Source organism: Onychostruthus taczanowskii, unplaced genomic scaffold, assembly GCF_017590055.1.
Source record: "Onychostruthus taczanowskii isolate IOZ18803 unplaced genomic scaffold, ASM1759005v1 scaffold79, whole genome shotgun sequence".
NCBI classification, from domain to species: domain Eukaryota; kingdom Metazoa; phylum Chordata; class Aves; order Passeriformes; family Passeridae; genus Onychostruthus; species Onychostruthus taczanowskii.
This window is the reverse complement of record NW_024505782.1, coordinates 2,092,030-2,109,575: the sequence shown is the minus strand read 5'-3', so window position 1 is coordinate 2,109,575 and position 17,546 is coordinate 2,092,030. Positions and strand designations below refer to the sequence as shown.

The 17,546-nt window shown below is 43.9% G+C and overlaps 1 protein-coding gene across 1 annotated transcript in view; it reads left to right on the top strand.

Annotated features, from left to right (window-relative positions):
• LOXHD1 (lipoxygenase homology PLAT domains 1) overlaps positions 1 to 17,546 on the top strand; it is a 165,195-nt gene that overhangs the window by 31,974 nt on the left and 115,675 nt on the right. The window contains exons 2-4 of the mRNA XM_041423575.1: positions 186 to 300; positions 10,127 to 10,207; positions 11,012 to 11,196. Coding sequence (XP_041279509.1) covers positions 186 to 300; positions 10,127 to 10,207; positions 11,012 to 11,196 — 381 coding nt within the window. The remainder of the gene's footprint in view (positions 1 to 185; positions 301 to 10,126; positions 10,208 to 11,011; positions 11,197 to 17,546) is intronic.

The window sequence follows — 17,546 nt, the reverse complement described above, 5'->3', positions numbered from 1 at the left end:
AGCAACTTTGTTTGATGTGATGATTTTTGTTAGCTGGGTTCACTACACTCTGTCGAAGACATGGGTTTGTTTGGGCAGATGTATTTCTAGGGTGTGTTTATCAACTCAGGTTTGGTGATGACTTGGATCTGTAAAGGGTGAAGGCTCTCTCCCGTTGTCCTGATGTTTCTTTTCTCTTTCCACAGTTTACGAGGTGGTGACAGTGACAGGAGATGTCCGGGGAGCAGGAACTGACGCCAACGTCTTTGTCACTCTCTTTGGAGAGCACGGCATCACTCCCAAGACTCATCTCACCAGCAAGTAAGTGTCTGAAAGGAAATCTGTGTCTTTGAGGCCTGCTCTTCAGGGACTGTTAAAGCATTTTGAGAAAACATAATATCATGCTGATGGATGTGGAGAGAATAAATCTATACAGTATTTTAAGATTACCAGGGAAATCTGAATTTTTGCCATTATGTATTTCATACCAAATAGGTTGCAAACCTGCATTCCCTTCTGTAGGTGGAAATCCATGTTATATAAGGCTCATATTTGCAAGGTGTGGGGATATTTGCTTTTCTTAGAGCTTAATTTTGGAGCTCCCAAATTAGGAGCTGAGAATATTCATTGCTTGTTGAAGTGGGCATGATGGGCTATATTCCCATGCCTAGATCCCACAGAGGTCTCCATGCTAGTCAGGTACAGACAGAAATGTTCTTGAATAATTTTGAACAGTAACGCAGTGGGTTTGAAGTAATGTTGATAGATAAACACCTACAACCAGCCATAGGAAATCTGAGGCAAGCAGAAATGGAAGAATTTAAGCTGACTCCTAATTTAGACTGCTTCCATCCTATCTGCTGTATGCCTTGCTGCACACCACTGTAGTTGCATATCACTCTGGTGGCCCTGTTCTATTTTCCTCTAGCTGATGTCAACACCATCCTATGGATGCTTCTTCTCACTCCTTATCAGTATGTTGAACTTGGTGGGAGCCATATTTTATAATCAAAGAACATATTAAGATGCTTTTGACTCTCTACATAGCTTTTTGTTTTGGTTTGGGTTTTTCTTTGTTTAATTTACAAAGTGAACATCAGGGTCAGCGGGTGCTCATTTCCCATGAAAGCAGGACTACTTTTAACAAAATACCAGCTCTGCATGTACTAACCTCCCCTTAGTCAGGCAATTGCACTAAGATAAGGCAGAAATCCCTTCTTCAGAAGGTGTGGGAGAGGCTGTGTGTCTCTGGTTTTCAGTGTTCTTATTGTTTTGGTTTTCTTGAAAATATGTTTCAGAATGATTAATCCTGTGCTAATGTCACACGGTAACTTCACATTTTCTCCATTTCTACAGCACCGACAAGAGGTACCTGCAGCTATTTTAAATTTTACCCTCAAAAGAGCTTCTCTTCCCAGTGAAACAACTCAAACATGAGAGTCTGTAAAGAAAATGATATGGGAATGGTAAAGAAAATACATGAAATTTCAGCCCTGTTTGCCATATTTCAAATTCAGAAACCAGAGCTAGCCGAAGGAGTTCTATTATCCCAGAATTTCTAGAAACACCAGGGAGAGCTTCCTGATTGTATTTTATATGTCTATATGAAATGCTTTGATTTTTGTTGTGTGATTCTCATCCAGACATCCCAACAAACTGACAAAGTGGAATGCCATTTTCTTGGATGTAACAGAGAAGGAAAATGAGACAAGGACCTAAAAGGGAATGTGGTTCCACTGCAGGTCAGGGACAGAGCTGGGAGCAGCAGCAGCAGCAGCAGCAGGTCTGCTGGGGAAAGGGCTTCTAGCCTCCAAACCTGCCCTGTAGTATTTGGCAAAACCATCAAAGCAACATCTGCTTCCCGGGGAAAAGCAGATGTCTTGTGGTCAGCACTTACACATATAGCCATTTCATTGGGAAAGCACCCATCTACTCGAGGCTATGGGAAGAACCCAAATATTACCCTAAAAATTAATAAATAAACTCTATGCCCTTTAGAGAAGTCAAAAGATGTCCATCAGCTGTGGCATTGAACATGCTGCTGGTTGTGCAGGTGGCCTTTGCTGGCACTGGGGTTAATGCCTCCTCTTTCCTCCTGCTCTCACTACTTTTATTTTGTGAAAGGGAAAAAGAAAAGACACTCAGAGACTATTTTAGGTTGCAGTAGCAGCACTCTGAGCTTGTTTAGACCTGAGTTAGCCTTTTGGGCTTGGTCCCTGTTGCTGCAGTGAACAGATGGCTGAGGTGTGGAAAGCAAGGATGAAAGGCTTGGGAAGCCAGCCTTCTGCAGCTCAGGGCTCTTGAAACTGGTCCCATAGGAGGTGACCGCTAAAACTGCAACTAGAGCTTTCCGTTGGGGTTTTCCCAAACATCAGCAAAATTTACATGTCTCTAAGCAAAGTCTGGCACTTTACAGGTGCTCCATCGAGGAATGGTGAGAAAAAATCTAGTCTGGACCTAGGAGTGCCTTCAGACTTGTTTAATTGATAGTCTTGCCTCCTAATTATGAATAAAACCATGAAATAGTCAGTTTGCCCCCCTCCCTCCCCAAACTTGTTATGCAGCTTTGTGAATATGGCAAAAGGATGGAATCTCATGCATCTTTCAACTACATGTTTACACGAGTTCACTTATGACTGCAAATGCATGACATTTTATAGGTGTTTACATTTCCCCATGTAAGACAGACAGCTAAAATATCATGCATTGCCTAAAGAAGGTACTACCACTTCGGCTTCTGGTTACAATGGGTTTTTCCTGTTTCTTTCCTGACTGTGTGCTGGTAGTGAAAAACATGACTGTTCAGGTCTTTTTGTCATGGGCTGTAAGGGGAAGACATGGCAAGCTGATGAAATGTCATGTGTTTTCAAACATTGGCCAACAAAATGGTAATTGTGAAAGACACAAATCTTTGCCATGGAGGAACATCGGTTCTGGAAGTGACAGCACTCAAAATCTGAGCCAAGAGCTGAGTTCCAAAGGAAGGCTACAAGAAAGGACACGGAGTGACAGGACAAGGGGGAAACTGCTTAAAAATATCAGAGGGCAGGGTTAGGTGAATATTAGAAGGAAATTCTTGGCTATGAGGATGGTGAGGCCCCAGTATAGGTTGTCCAGAGAAGCAAGGGCTGGGATAACCCAGGCCAGGGATATTCCAGGCCATGTTGGATGGGGTTTGGAGCAACGTGGCATAGTGAAAGGTGTCCCTGCCCATGGCAGGGGGTGGAATGAGATGGACTTTAAGGTCCCTAAGGTCCCTTCCAACACAAAAATCTTGTGATAATGTGATTTATTTTGGAAAGGAGGTTCAGACAGGTAGTGCTGAGTGCCTGGGTGTGGCTGGGATAATTCCTCCTTTGCAGTCACTGTCTGCTGGTTTGGGGGGACTGTATCACTGGTGCTGATAGAGAGCTGCTTGGGCCCAGAAGCTCTTGGCAAAATCTTCAAAACCCAGCTTATGCAACATTTCAGTTTCCCATCCACCACCCTGCACCAGGTACAGCTCAGCCAGAAGCTAAAAGCACTGCCACAAATGAGTTTCTTTCCACTGGCTCCATCACAGACACGTGGGTGAACACCAAGGCTTTGCTTGGTGGCATTTTGACAGTTGTCAAAACTTTCTCCACAGGCTTAAATTGATGCTCTGTGGTCCAACTCTGAGCAAAGAGTGCTCCACAGTATTTTATTTCTCCATGTTCATGTGCTTCCCACCAGGCTGAGCATGGGGAAATTGTACAGCACTCAGCTGGGAGTGCCACTGCCAGTTCATTGACAGTTTTTAGTCCAAATTCATGTTTTTCTTGCTAGTGTAATTTTCAGTGTTAGGCTTAGTTGGTCCAGCTGGGGACAACTGCAAATAATATCACAGTGAGTTTTTTACCTTGAGATAAAAAGAGTTAAGAGAAGATTTAGCAGCTATGGCAATGTGGAAGAAAGATGAAATAATCGGTGACAGCTGGCCTTCTACTGAATTTGACGACAATACAGAGGATTATTTTTTTTTCATTTCTGATGCTAAAGACAATTAATTGGCAGCCACTTCTACCTGATCTTCGGTGATTATACAGAGTTTTTCCTGTTTCTTAATCCAGAAAATACATATGAATTGCAGAGTATGTACAGGATAGTCTTTAGAAGATGGTAATGCTTGTAGCCTCAATACAGTTAAGGCAAAAGGCCCAGTGGAAGAAGATCTGAATTTGTTATTTAACCCTCCTGGAATAAATGAATAAATACAGGAAAGAGAGCTTATTTACTCTGAGCAGTTAATATAATAAGTTTAGAAGGGTTAGGCAGTTGGTGCAGAAAGGGCTGTTGAGGTTAGGAAGGGAACAAACCCCAAGTGCAGAGGGGGAAGGATTCTCACCTTGCTGCTGAAGTGCTGCTTCAGAGAGGAGCTGTGATCCTTTTCCTTTAATGCCACGGGATGTTTCCCATTTTACAGGTGTTTATGTATCTGACTGTGCCCTGATTTATGTCTGTACAATTCTGCAGCACTCAGTGCTCTCTGAAGAATTAATGGTCTGGGACAGCGTTAAGTAACAACACATTTGGAGTCCATATTCACCTCCAAAAAAGAAACTAAGTGGGATTTTTTTCCTCTCTCTTGCTCAGCCTTATTAGCCAGCCTATGTCTAGTATTTCAGGAATAAAATACCTGAGAGAGTGCTTAGACGGAGGTGTTGAACAACCTAAATATAAGAGTGGGTATAACTGGCATATGTATAAATTATTATCCACCAGCAGCTATGAGCACAGCAGCTGGTGGTACAACTACAAGGAAGGTCAAGCCTCAGAGAGAAAAACAGGATTTTGCTTAAAATAGCCAGACTTTTAAGGGAGTTCAGCTGTTAGACCCAGGTCCCTGCTGATCAAGTGTCAGCTGCATTTTTCAGACTGTAAAACCTGGCCAGTTTTCCCCTTGGGATGAGAGTAAGGTGTATTCCTGGAACAAACTCAACCAGTCTGTCTTGCTCAAAGCCCTGCCCCTATCCCAACTCATTAATGTCAGTCTTAAAAATGCCTGAGCTCATTCTCATCGAAAATTTAAAAATATTTCTCCATGGGAAGAGGATGAAAATTTTCAACAGACTAAAATTTACCTCAATCTGGCAAAGTGAATGTAATTAAAAATGTAATTTAATATTAGGAAATACTGAGCAACCTTTGCACTGCTCTTGTTGGCACCGTTTGTTTTGCATACAGTTTCTCTAGAAAATAATAGCCAAACTGCAGATAACAAAGACATCCCCACACACAGCAGTGGCGCTGGAAAGAAATTATCTTTAAGGTCCCTTCCAAACCAGGACATTCTATGATTCAATGATATTATGATAAAGCATAGCTAAGATTATCTAATTGAAACACCACTACTTTATTTTGTTTATGCAAATCACACCACCAAAGATGAAAATATCTGATATTGAGATGATGCTGCTCCATGCAGTACAAAGTGAAGGAGCACTTACTCAATGTCTGTAATTAAGGCTGTCTGAATCTGTACCTGGAATGCTTATGGATAAGGCAGAGTCTGTGTGTCCTATGGCACTTTGTAAAGTTTTGGGGTAAATTCAGACTCCCACAGTTTTGGCCTGGTGTTTGGCTCCCGGGTGTCATCACTCTGCTACAGCCCTGAGCAATTCTTCTCATCCAATTAAACTCTTTCAAGTGGGGCTGGTTTTTCACTAATTTTTCAGTGTCTGATGAAGCAGGATTCATTCTGCTGGTCGATAATGTCCTCAGTGCAGGCTTTGACAGTGGCTGTGCTTTTTTCTGCTGGTTTCTTTTCCATCTGGAGTGGTTTTGGACGTATGCTGCCTCACGTGGTATTCCCAGCCACCTGCTGACTGATGCTGTCAGCTTCATGACAGCAGCCTTGGCTAAATATTTGCAGACCAAACTCCCTGGAGTATTTGTTGCTCCAAGGAGCAGGTTAATGATGCTGCTGTTGGAACTCTGTGCTAAGAGCTGCTATGGTTTGAACATATGGGGGATATTTTGTAGTTAGTTTGTACATGACAATGTCCTCTCTCCTGGAGTGATCGATAGTGGATGTGTAGGGAGGGACAGAAGGATGAGGCCAACACATTGTCAGCATTTTCCCAATACCTTTTGCATCTTCTGGCAAGATGCCATCTTAGCCAGAGGCCTGATAACACAGGTTCACACAGCCTATAATGTGTATTAGACAACCTGAGGATGAGGGAAGCTGTCTGCACTTTCAAGCCAGGAAAGCAACAGGGACAGACCAGTGCTCATCCCTGACATCTTTTCACGGCACCCTTACAGATAGTACTGCCTGAAAGGTGGAAGGGAAATCCTACATGGAAACAGGACATGAAGAGAGAACACTTTAGCAATTGCAAATGTATGAGGAGGGGAGAAGGGTTCATTGTGTGGTTTTGGGAAGAAATTTCCTTTCTGTCCCTCTCAATTCAGCTCTGACACACATAAATTCTGGGGACAGCTCTGGGCTCTCAGGACAAGAGAGACACTGAGGGGCTGGAGCGTGTCCAGGGCAGGGAATGGGGCTGGGAAGGGGCTGGAGCCCCAGGAGAGGCTGAGGGAGCTGGGAAGGGGCTGAGCCTGGAGAAAAGGAGGCTCAGGGGAGACCTTGTGGCTCTGCACAGCTCCTGACAGGAGGGGACAGTTGGGGGGGTCGGGCTCTGCTCCCAGGGAACAGGGACAGGAGGAGAGGCAACGGCCTCAGGCTGGGCCAGGGGAGGTTTTGATTGAATATTGGGGAAATTTTCTTCACCAAAAGAGCTGTCCAACTCCAGAACAGGCTGCCTAGGGTGATGGTGGAGTTCCCATGCCTGGAGGGATTTAAAAGCCACGTGGAAGTAGCATTTGGGGACGTGGGTCAGTGGTGGCCTTGGCAGTGCTGTGGGAATGGTTGGATTCGATGTCCTTGGAGGGCTTTTCCAACTGAATGATTCTGTGGTTCCATGGCATTCTACACTGCCCACCCATAGTGCATGAGGAACTCCTCTGACCTAGCAGGTGAACCAAGTAGCATTTATTTTTTCCTAGAGAGTGGCAGGCTTTAGGATGGTTTGGGCTGTATGACCTTCCAAAATCATCCCCAAAACCCGCCTTCTCCAATTGCTGCTAAACATCCATGGCAGGAGCAGGCAGACCTGGGGGCAGCATTTCAGGGAGATGCAACCAAGAGCTGACTCCTAATGGTTTAATGAAGCATTTTTAAAATTTTGTTTGAGCTGACATCCAGAATAACACTTTTGTGCTTCTGTGGAGCCCTTAATCCATGGGGCTTTTGCTGGCAGTTCTGTGTGTACAAGGCATTTTCAGGTAAAACACTGAATGCAAAGGCAGTTTAAATGATTGTTAAGCAGGGATTCAAAGATAAATTGGCTTAGGTTACTCCATCACTGCTGAAGGTCATTATTTTTATGCGTCTGCTGTGATCAGTATCCAGGTTTTCTGTCTGTTCCAAACTCACCTGTGAAAAGGGTGCTGTTAGCTGATCAAAAAGGAAGAATATTATCTACAAACACTCCAAATTTCCCTTTCAAGTGTGACTTTTATTTAGGTGGTGGGGTCAACACTTTTAAATTCACCTTCATTAAAAAATTACTTGTACAAATGTTTATTTTATGTGTTTTTGCAAGCAAAACTGCATTATCGCGGCTTTCTTGTTATCAACACACCAAGAAGTGGCAAAACTGTCATGGCACTGGCTCTGGGGTCTGTGCCCACGGCCTGCAGAGGAGATAAAAGCAGGTATTTAAAAATGCTGTGCTTGAATTTGTACCAGTTCTCGCAGACTTTTAGCAGCACCACTAACCCAACCAGGGAACAAAGTGTTCTGAATGATTGTACATTTGCAGCACCACAAGCAGTGCAGCCTGCAGGCAATTACTCAGCTGAAAAAAATCTGAAAACAGCTTCAGATTAAATAAAAAAATTAAATTAAATATATAAATATATAAGAAATTTGTATACTAGTCTTTGATGAAGCTCCTTGGATGTTTCTTACATTACAAAATGCTGCAACAGAATATGGAAAAAATAGAGCTTCCAGAGCCAACCAAATATGTGAAATAACAAACCCAAGCAAAACATATTTCTGGAGTTGCTCTGGCCTGTTATTTCGAATTAATGAAATAACACAGGCTCTAGTGAAATTCAGAAGATCCTTAGACTAAAATCTCTGGGCTTGAACCCAGTCAAGCCTGAACATTGCAAATTTAGTGCTGCAATTTCCAAGTCATATTTTTCCTGCTTTATTTGTCACCAGGGCTGTGCAAGCCAGCGTGCCTCATTGCTGGGTGTAACAAGTTCCTTATGGTAATCCGGCTGTGAATATCCCATCCTAGTCCTAGCCTGGACCCGACTGACATAACCCAGCTGTAATTTCTCCTTTTCTTTCAGTCTTTCTTTTTTTCAGCCTACATTTCAGTGTAGCCATTCACTGTGGGACATTCCCTCACTCACTCCCTCCCCACGCAATTGGCAGTGCTAGAAGGAAGGGCTGGATTTTTCTTTCCCATTGCTGTTGATGCTGCAGATCCATCTCAAGGGGAACAGACTTGTCAGAACTCTTCCAACCCTTCGACAGCGAGACTTCCCAGGGATTTGACTCCTGGGTTGTGTCACGTTTTCCAATGCTTCCCCAAGCTGTTTTGGGATGCACTACGCATCTGCTCGGTGGGCACTTTTGGATGACCTGCAGAAGGAGGTTTGCTCCCCAGCATCCACCCCAGCAAATAAGAGAGCCCAGCACGGCGGCAGGACCGCCACAAACCAGCAGCCAGTGGGACCGGTGCACTGAGAGCTTTGGGCTGATTATTCTCACTTAATACTTTCATGCCATCTCCGTAGCAGCCTGCAGCACTGCATCGATCTCGAGCCAATGCGGGGAGAAGCTGCTGTCATTACGATGCTCATTCAAGCCTGACAGACTAATTGCCTTGCACTCGCTGGCTGTTTTCACTCCAGCAGCCAGGCTGGGGGAGGCTGAGCCAGGTTTAATTGCCTCTTGTCTTCATGGCAAGGTTAACCATTTTAGCCTTTTCGTACACTGGTGTTGCGCCTGGCACGGGGTGTGAAACAGCAGAATGGACGAGGAGGAGGAGGAGGAGGAGGGGGAAGGCTAGGATTGGGTTTAGCAGAACACAAAATGACCTGTAAGCAAGGCACATGCAGGTCCTTCAGCAGCGTGAAGAGCAGCAAGCAAAGCCAAACCCCCTTGCTGGGATTATTAATATTCATTAACTTTCTACGTGCAAACCGCTTGTCACCGTGGCTTTGCGCTGCTCCAGTGCTGTGGTTTCTTGTTCATTTTAATACAACTTCTGGGTTTTGCTGTGTTTAATCATCCGTAGCCATGCTTAGCAGCCCAAGGGAAATGGGAGCCCATCGGGGAGGGCAGGTGGGAGAGGCTGTGTCTTGAGCTTTGCCTTGATGTTATTCATAGTGTTTTTGTGGAAAACACAAGCTCAGAAAAGGACAGAGCTGCTTGCCAAGGATCACAGGCTAGAGGCAGAATTGGGAATTAAGTTCTACATCCCCTGACCTGGGCCAATAGACTTTCTGTTCGGCACTTGCACCTGTGAAATGAAAACTGCACATTTAACACTTCCCCAAAAAAGTCAAACTACTTCCTGCCTACAATTGTTTTACTTGGAATGAGATGCAAATTGTAGGAGGAAGCACCAAAATTTCAGTAGTTGTTTAAACAAGTGATGGGAGATGGGCCTGGAAAGTTGGATGTGGTTGGATGCTTTTATCTCTGGCTGAGACCTGGGCAGATCTGTGGCCACAGAGGGAACTTGCTGGAGCCCTTTGCTCCACCACCAGGAGCAGGTCTGCTTGGCGCCTGGAGGCTAGGATGCCAGGAGAGGACATGTCTGGGAGTGGGACTCTGAGACAAAAAGCATATTGCATTTCCCCCAAAGCTTCTGCCTCAGCTTCTGGAAGAGCCCTTGGAGTCTGAGAAGGAAAAAAGTCTGCTGAATGTCAGTACCTAGAGCATCCAAAACCTGTCACTGGGGAGAGGGCACTGAAAACTAGGTCTTTCCAGCATTAAGAATGACACTTCTTTATCCTTACACGCTAGCACTTGTGTGCCTGCTGTCAAGGCTGCTGGTTTTTCACCATTCCTTTTGATGCATGTGCGTTGCAGGAGCAGCACGGCCTTTGAGAGGAGCAAAACAGATGTGTTCCGAGTGAAAACCAATAACGTTGGACAAATAAAGAAAATAAGGTACCTGCACAACACTACTACCACAACACCTGCTCTCTGAGGGGCTAATAGGATGACAGGCTGTAGACATTTAAGCTTTGCCATGTTTTATTCATTATTTCTTAACATGCTCCCATCAAGGTGAAGTTAAGGGGTGGTAAAAGCTTGTTTACTGGCAAAGATTTGAACTGAAGTGTGAAATCACCTACAGTATTGCTTATAAGTATCCATGCTCCCCACCAAGAATTGTATTTCTGTCATATGCAATCATGGGGAAAAGATGTTTAGGACTGTTTTTATGTCCCAATGGAGGTAAATGGGGTTTGTCATCCACTTTTTCTAACTTAGTGTAATGTAAATGATAATTATAATGTTTAACCACTGTCTGACTGACTGATAAAAAATTTAAAATTACTAAGTAGTACAAAGAAAGCTGGGAAGAAGTGGTTAAAACAACGCATGAGGAAAGTAGAGCAGGAGGGGTACTGGGTGGGAAGGGAGTCCCTTATGTTTTAGATATGCAGTGCAAGGTGAATGAATGCATATGTTGAATGAGTGTGGAGGTGTAGGTATGTTTGTGAACATCTCCTTGCAGATGAAAGATTCACAGACTCACCTGTGATTTCTGCCCATATGGAAGGTTGTTATTTTTAATATTCCCTGTAAAAGCACATAAGTTCCTTGAAACTCTTTAAATAGGCAGCAATAAACGGGAATTATGTGTACAGTTACTCTAGCCTTGCCTAGTAAATAATATTCCACAAAATTATGGTGCTAGTAGCCAGCCTTAACCAGAATACTGAAACAGGAGTTTACTTCCTCTAGGATTGAGCATGACAACACCGGGTTGAACGCAGGGTGGTTCCTCGACCGTGTGATCGTCACCGACATGAACAGACCTCACCTCCGGTTTTACTTCCCCTGCAACAACTGGCTGAGCAAGGAGGACGGGGATGGGCTGTATGTCAGAGACCTCATTGGCAGCCTGAACCCCATGGATGTGCCCAAAAGTAAGGTTTAAAAAAAAAAAACAACAACTTGGCTTTCTGGTGACTTGTAGGAAAGGATAGGGTTGCTTTGGGATGATATCATCACGTAAAAAGTAATTGTGTAGTCTAAGCTAATTTAAGTTTTCTTTATAGTCAGTGGAGAGAGATATAGGAAGATGCAAGATGACTCAAGAAGGTAATTTCTTCTTCCAGTGTTAGATCTGATGTCTTAGGGTGGGATAACTCACTGTTTGGAGAACCTCCACTTGTTTGTCAAGTACTGAGAGATCTGTGATTACAACATTAAATTAGATTGAATACCTACATGAAGATGAGAGGCATCCTACCCTGGAAGATGTAGCTGTGTGCTCTCCAGAGAGGCAGCATGGTTGCAGTCCTGTCCATAAAGTGTTTCCAGTCTCTGATGATGTCCTGCAGGAAATTTCCATAGAGGACCCAACCCTTTTGTTCTAACTCTGCACTGGTTTTGCTGTAACTCCACGCTGGTATTACTGTATGTGTGTATGATACCCGCGCCGAGCTGGTGCCTGTTTGTTCAGTGTGGTTTTAAGCTAATGATTTTGAATTGAGGCTAGGACAGCTTGCACCTCAGACATGTACTCCCAAATTGGGACCAGCGTGGCGGCCACGCAGTGATGTACGGTGCATGTAACGTGAGTGATCAAGATGTGAAAGAGGAGCCAGCAAACCAGCCTCAGGTGGGATGTCAGCACTCCATCTGCAAGCGCTAATGAGGAAACAGAGTTGTGTGCTCCTGATAGACTCACCAGGGCACTGCTCCTTTCTGGGAGCTTAATTTTGGGCATGGAAGTGAAGGTCATCAGCTACAGGTCTGCGGGGAGAGAGAGCTATGTGGTTCACTGCTAAAAAGAGGAAACTTGTGCTTTTGCCAGGATTTAATCTTATTGAGAATAATTAGTAGACCTCTTGCAATAATGTTGCTGACAGTACCACTTAGGAGCAATTATTTGGTAAAACAAATTTATTGCCAGACTTAAGCAGTGTTGTGAGCATTGATAGATGATCTAGAAGGGCAAAGTATTGTTATTTTTATTGAGGTCATGTTAACAGTGAAAGAATACATTAAATTGACCCAGAATTGTTGAGTAATTTTGCACTGTTGAGATACAACCTTCTAAAAGAGTGCTGGTATGTTGAATATGTAAGCATTAAAGGATGCTGCATGCAAGCTAGCATGCACAAATAATATCCATTGACAAGAAATGCATATTGGAGCATTTTAAAAATGCAGACATCCCCAGGGTGACTGCCACCAAGGGAATGAGGTAACGTCTGGAGACGTTATTTGCCAAAAACCCACCCAGTTACTACTGGGGCTGTGTGTGCTGAAGTACCTTGCTGCTTTTTTAATCAAATTGATTTGTGAAATGGAGAATCTAAGGACACTCGAGGGGCAGGAGGTCTCTGGAGAAGGTAGTGTATGAGTCAATGCAATGTACAATTAAGGAGAGGTTCCCTTGAGGAAGAAGTCAACCATTCAATCTTAATGGATCTTTAAATGACACAACACCATATCCAAATTTATTATTGCCTCTGCCTGGGAGAAATGATTCAAGGGAACGTGTGTGATTTCCTCCATCCTGTTCAACACCTGTCTCACAGCAGGAAAAGACTCGTGGGCTAAGCCCTCAGCTGGTACAGGAGAGTGCAGCTCCAATGAAATTGCTGGAGCTACTTTGCATTTCACAAGCAGAACAGCCAGTCCCGAGCGCTCGCTCTTCTGGAGATGTGGCTCTGGGATATAGATGAACTGCTCTCCACGTGCTTGGCCCAGGATAAATATGAGTAAGACCATTCCCCGAGCGTGAAAGAAGAGATTTAGGCAGGCATTTGTCAGAAATGCATCAGCTCTCACCACCTTTATCAGAGACAAACCCCCACTCCTGAGCGGCACGGGCTGGGCTCTGCGGCCGCGCGCGGAGGCGGGAGCTGGGCTGAGGCCAGAGGCATGGGCGAAGGGCTGGATGCCTTCCAGGTGGCAGGTCTGAATCCGTAAGAGGAGAGGGTTAGCTCAGCTATCTCAGGTTGCAGTTCCCCTTGAACCATAATTAATGAAAGATAAACATCCCCAGACCGCTGTGGTGAACTGTCAGCTGCAAATGTAAATGTATCTGAATTAATATGCCTCCCTCTGGATCCATAAAGGTCTGAAATGAGATTGTGATGTGGGTTTTGTTGTACATACAAGCCGTTTGCCCTGAATTTGATTGGGTTTTAGGGTATTTTGTTTATTTTGTTTTTTCTTTCCAATGGATTAAATAGTGATGTTTACTCTTTGAGTATTAATATTTTCTAGGCCCCTAGATAATGAAAAATTATGTGAGTTTATGTAAGGAAAGATAAGTAATTCCCTCCTAAGTCTGTGTTCCCATTAGCAGTTCAGTGCCGTATTCTTCTCCTTTCTAGTTATGTCTCTTCAATCACATCTTCAATCCATTTATTACTTCAGTTTTTCTTTATAAACCACTCAGACGTTGTTGCCAAACTTAGCTTCATGCTTTGCTTTCATACTCCATTTGCTGTCACAGTCAGGAATGTTTTCAGAGGGAATCAAACAAGTTTCCTCCAGGTTCCCTCTCCTGCAGCACCCTCAGCTTTTGATCTTCTCCCGGAGAACCTTCCCGTCTTTGTCATGAGGATTTACCTTCCTCTTTTGAACTGGAGGTCACTGCTGGGACCTTCTCTGTGCTTTGTGTGGGAAGCATGTGGGCTTGAAAAAAATAAACTCCTTTTCTTTGTCATATTTTTGATTCATTGAAAAGGCATCTGAAGCCTATTTGAAGGGGGGCTGATGGTGCTTATACCAAAACTGACTAAACTATGGGCAGACTCAGCCTTTTTCTTGGTGAGGGGCACAGGCCAGATAGAACATTCCTATAGTAGACTGTGAGTTTATAGATAGATAGATAGATAGATAGAGTGGAAAAAATGGGCACACACACTCAAAATCCAAAAGCAGAGTACATTTCATGATCCAAATAGAACTGCCATGGATGTCTGACTTGGCAATTGTAGACACCTGAGTGATCGCATTTATTTACCCAAATAAAATGCCTGTTCCCTGTGGAATGCCACGCGTTTCTCAAGGAGAACAGGTTACATCTTAAGTGTTCCTGCTTGAATGATCCTCTGTTCCCTGTATTCACATCCATGGCATCATATGCCCACAGGCCTTTGACAGGGATAGTGTCACAGATTCTTATTTACCCAGCAGCTTCTATTGGCAGCCTGGATTAATTTACACTACAGGTATTAATTACAAGGGAGGGCTATTGTTCATGTTTGTGCTGCTCCACTTGAGTTTATGAAGCCTCAGGATTGTATTGCTGTGGCTGAGCCTTTGTGCAAGGGACAGGCTCAAAACTGGAGCCAGGTTCCAGTTTTCCTCTGAGTGTTGCCGGTTTTGGATCACTCTGAGGGTGTCTGATGTCCTGCCAAAGTGGTGGGGGTGCATTCATCACAGCTTGCAGCTGCACTGGGAGATCTACTGACCCCATGGAGGTGTACAAGGACATGAAATTCAGGGATCAGTTAACAGAATCACAGAATCCTTTATGTTGCAGAAGCCCTCCAGGATCACAGAGTCCAACAGTTTCCCCAGGACTGCTCAGCCCACACTGACCCATGTTCCCAGGTGCCCTATCCGCATGGCTTTTGAACACCTTCAGGGATGGAGACTCCCTGGACAGCTGTGCCAGTAACTGAAGATCCCAGGCCCTTGTTTGATACTTGCAGATTGGTCAGGAATTGTTTGTACCACTCGGTGGACAGATTCCCGTGTCCCTTACCCCACAGTGACTCTCCGACTCTCCTTTGCCTGGACCTTCCCAGCCTTTGCCTCATGGTCTCCACCCCTGCAGGTGGGACACCAAGGTTGTGTCTTTCTCCATCCCTGTGTGTGATGAATACAGCTTTTCTTCACCTGGCTGGAAAGCAGGGAGCCCTGAGAGCTGGTCTTCATGTGGTTTGCGGGGTTTCTCAAGACATAATACCAAAATATATCTGCAAGGCTGAGTTTTGTCCAGATTCATAAAAGATGCTGAGGTTTGGTCGGGTTAGATGCCATGCTGTTTATCCAAAAATAAACATCTTTTCTCGGGGGGGAGACCATAGGCAGTTAAGGCTGCTCAGCTGCTTGAGGCTGGTCTGGGCTCCGTGCAGTGCAACCTCCAGTTATGCTCAGAACAAGGGAAATAGATATTGGCTGTTCTTGATTTCCCTTGAAACCTCTCACTAATCAAACAATGCTCTGTACATGCTTTACTCTGAGAAAGCAGAATCATTCATTTGCAATGGGGATGTTCACTCACTTGGCCCTTAAAATCACGCTCAAGAGCACAATGAGCTGAAAATTCATTCAGTCTCCTGTGCAATTCTATCTTACGCTAACCTGTCAAATTTTGGTCAAGTCTTTGCAACTTGCCTGTTGCAAATGAGGTTGAGAGAAAAGGACTAGTTTTCATCTGGCTTTTTGGTCATCAGCACACTGAAATTATTTAGGATTGGACACAATGGGTTATAAATGTGCTTGGCACAGCAACTCATGTCAAATTCTTTCAAGGCTGAATATTCCCAGTAGGACAGAATTGCATGTGTGACACCAAACTGAAGAACTACTTCAATCTCTACTATTTCTGGGTAAAGTTTAATCTTATTTGGTCTATTAATAATGAAAGTGAGGAGCACATTGGTGTGGCACACCTCGACCTCGAGGATGGAAGAGCTCCAACACAGTTGCATTGTGTTTAATTTTTCCATATTTAAGTGTTGAAAATTGGCCATCTATTGCTATTCTTTATTATTATTGCTATTATATTTTTTTTAAAAGGACCACAAAGGTCCTTTTAAAGGAGCTCAAATATAGCCATCCTTTATCTAGGAGTGGGTCTTTTACAGTCAGACACAACATTTCTGCTTTGCTGAAACAAGAAGCAGTTTTGAAAGGGGAAGTTGTTGTCTGTGTCAATTTTCTGGTCTGATTTGGGGCTGATACATGGTGCATCTGAGAGTTTGTATGGATACGTCCTCAGGATAATGGCTGTGGAGTCACAATGAGCAGCTGGGATTTGGATTCTAGTAAAAAGGTGAAATTAGAGTGGTGAAATTTCCCCGAGTGCTCATGCAGGCAGAGGGGGGAGTTGCCTTTAAAAACATTAGAAAAATGTCTGTTAACAAGGCATTAACCTGCTCTAGGTTTTCAGATCCACTATGAGCTAAAACTCTTGTATTTGAGCTGTGAATGTGAGCTTATTCCTTTGCTCTTTGGAGGATTCTTGGGCTAAGGCTTCACACTTCATTGTCCAGAGTTTTAATGTTGGCTGTTGGCTGACTTGAGGGCTCATGAGCAGTGACCTGGCTGTGACTTGAGGAAACATCTGGAGCAGCAGGTGTTGGTGCACATGATTCACTTTGAGTCAGAAGCTAAATCCTTCCTTCCATCCTGGAATATGCATGGCCTTAAGGGATCAGAACTGAAACTGTGGCCAATATTTCCCACTGGTGTTAGAAGCTCAGGTAAGGAGCAGAATTTGGGATGTGAGCCACCAGTTGATGATGCCCTGTTGGATTTGTAACCTCATTTTAGAAAAGGTTGGGCTTGAAGACCAGCACTGGTCCCTCATGGATGAGTCTTTATCCCTGGAGGGATTAAAAAGCTGTGTGGATGTGGCCCATGGGGACATGGGTCAGTGGTGGCCTTGGCAGTGCTGGGGGAATTGTAGGACTCCATGGTCTTGGAGGGCTTTTCAAACCTAAGTGACCCTTGGATTCCCCTGGGTTTTGCTTCAAAATGAGGTCACACAATTTCACACTTTTGGAAACTTTCATGATGGGAAAAACGAAAAAACCATTATTTCTAAAGATGCAGAAGTTGAGGAAGAAGGAATAAAATATTAATATGTGTTCTCATCAAAATGCATCTGTATTTGCTCTGAAAGCTGGAAGTGTATAATCAGCACAGGAAAATGCAGATAAATATATTTATGAAATACATATGAGTTGTTTGCTTCTGAGTAATGGCGAGTACCCTCTGTGTTCAGGATGAGGCCTTGCTGCATGGTGAAGCACTCAATAAACAGGGTTTGTAGAAGGAGTAACATCTTTTACCACACCATTTATAACACTGGGGAAAAAAATGTCATGCTATCTGGCATACTGAGCATCCAGAAATGTCTTTTCTTTTTGATCAAAAATACTTCCATTGTTCTAACAAGGACTTCACTTTCCCTGCGAAGGTTTGCCCGACTTACTGTGTCCAAAATGAGGCAGCTGTGGACATTTTACTTGCCACACATTTTTTTCCTGTTTTTTTTTTTTTTTCTCTTGTGTTT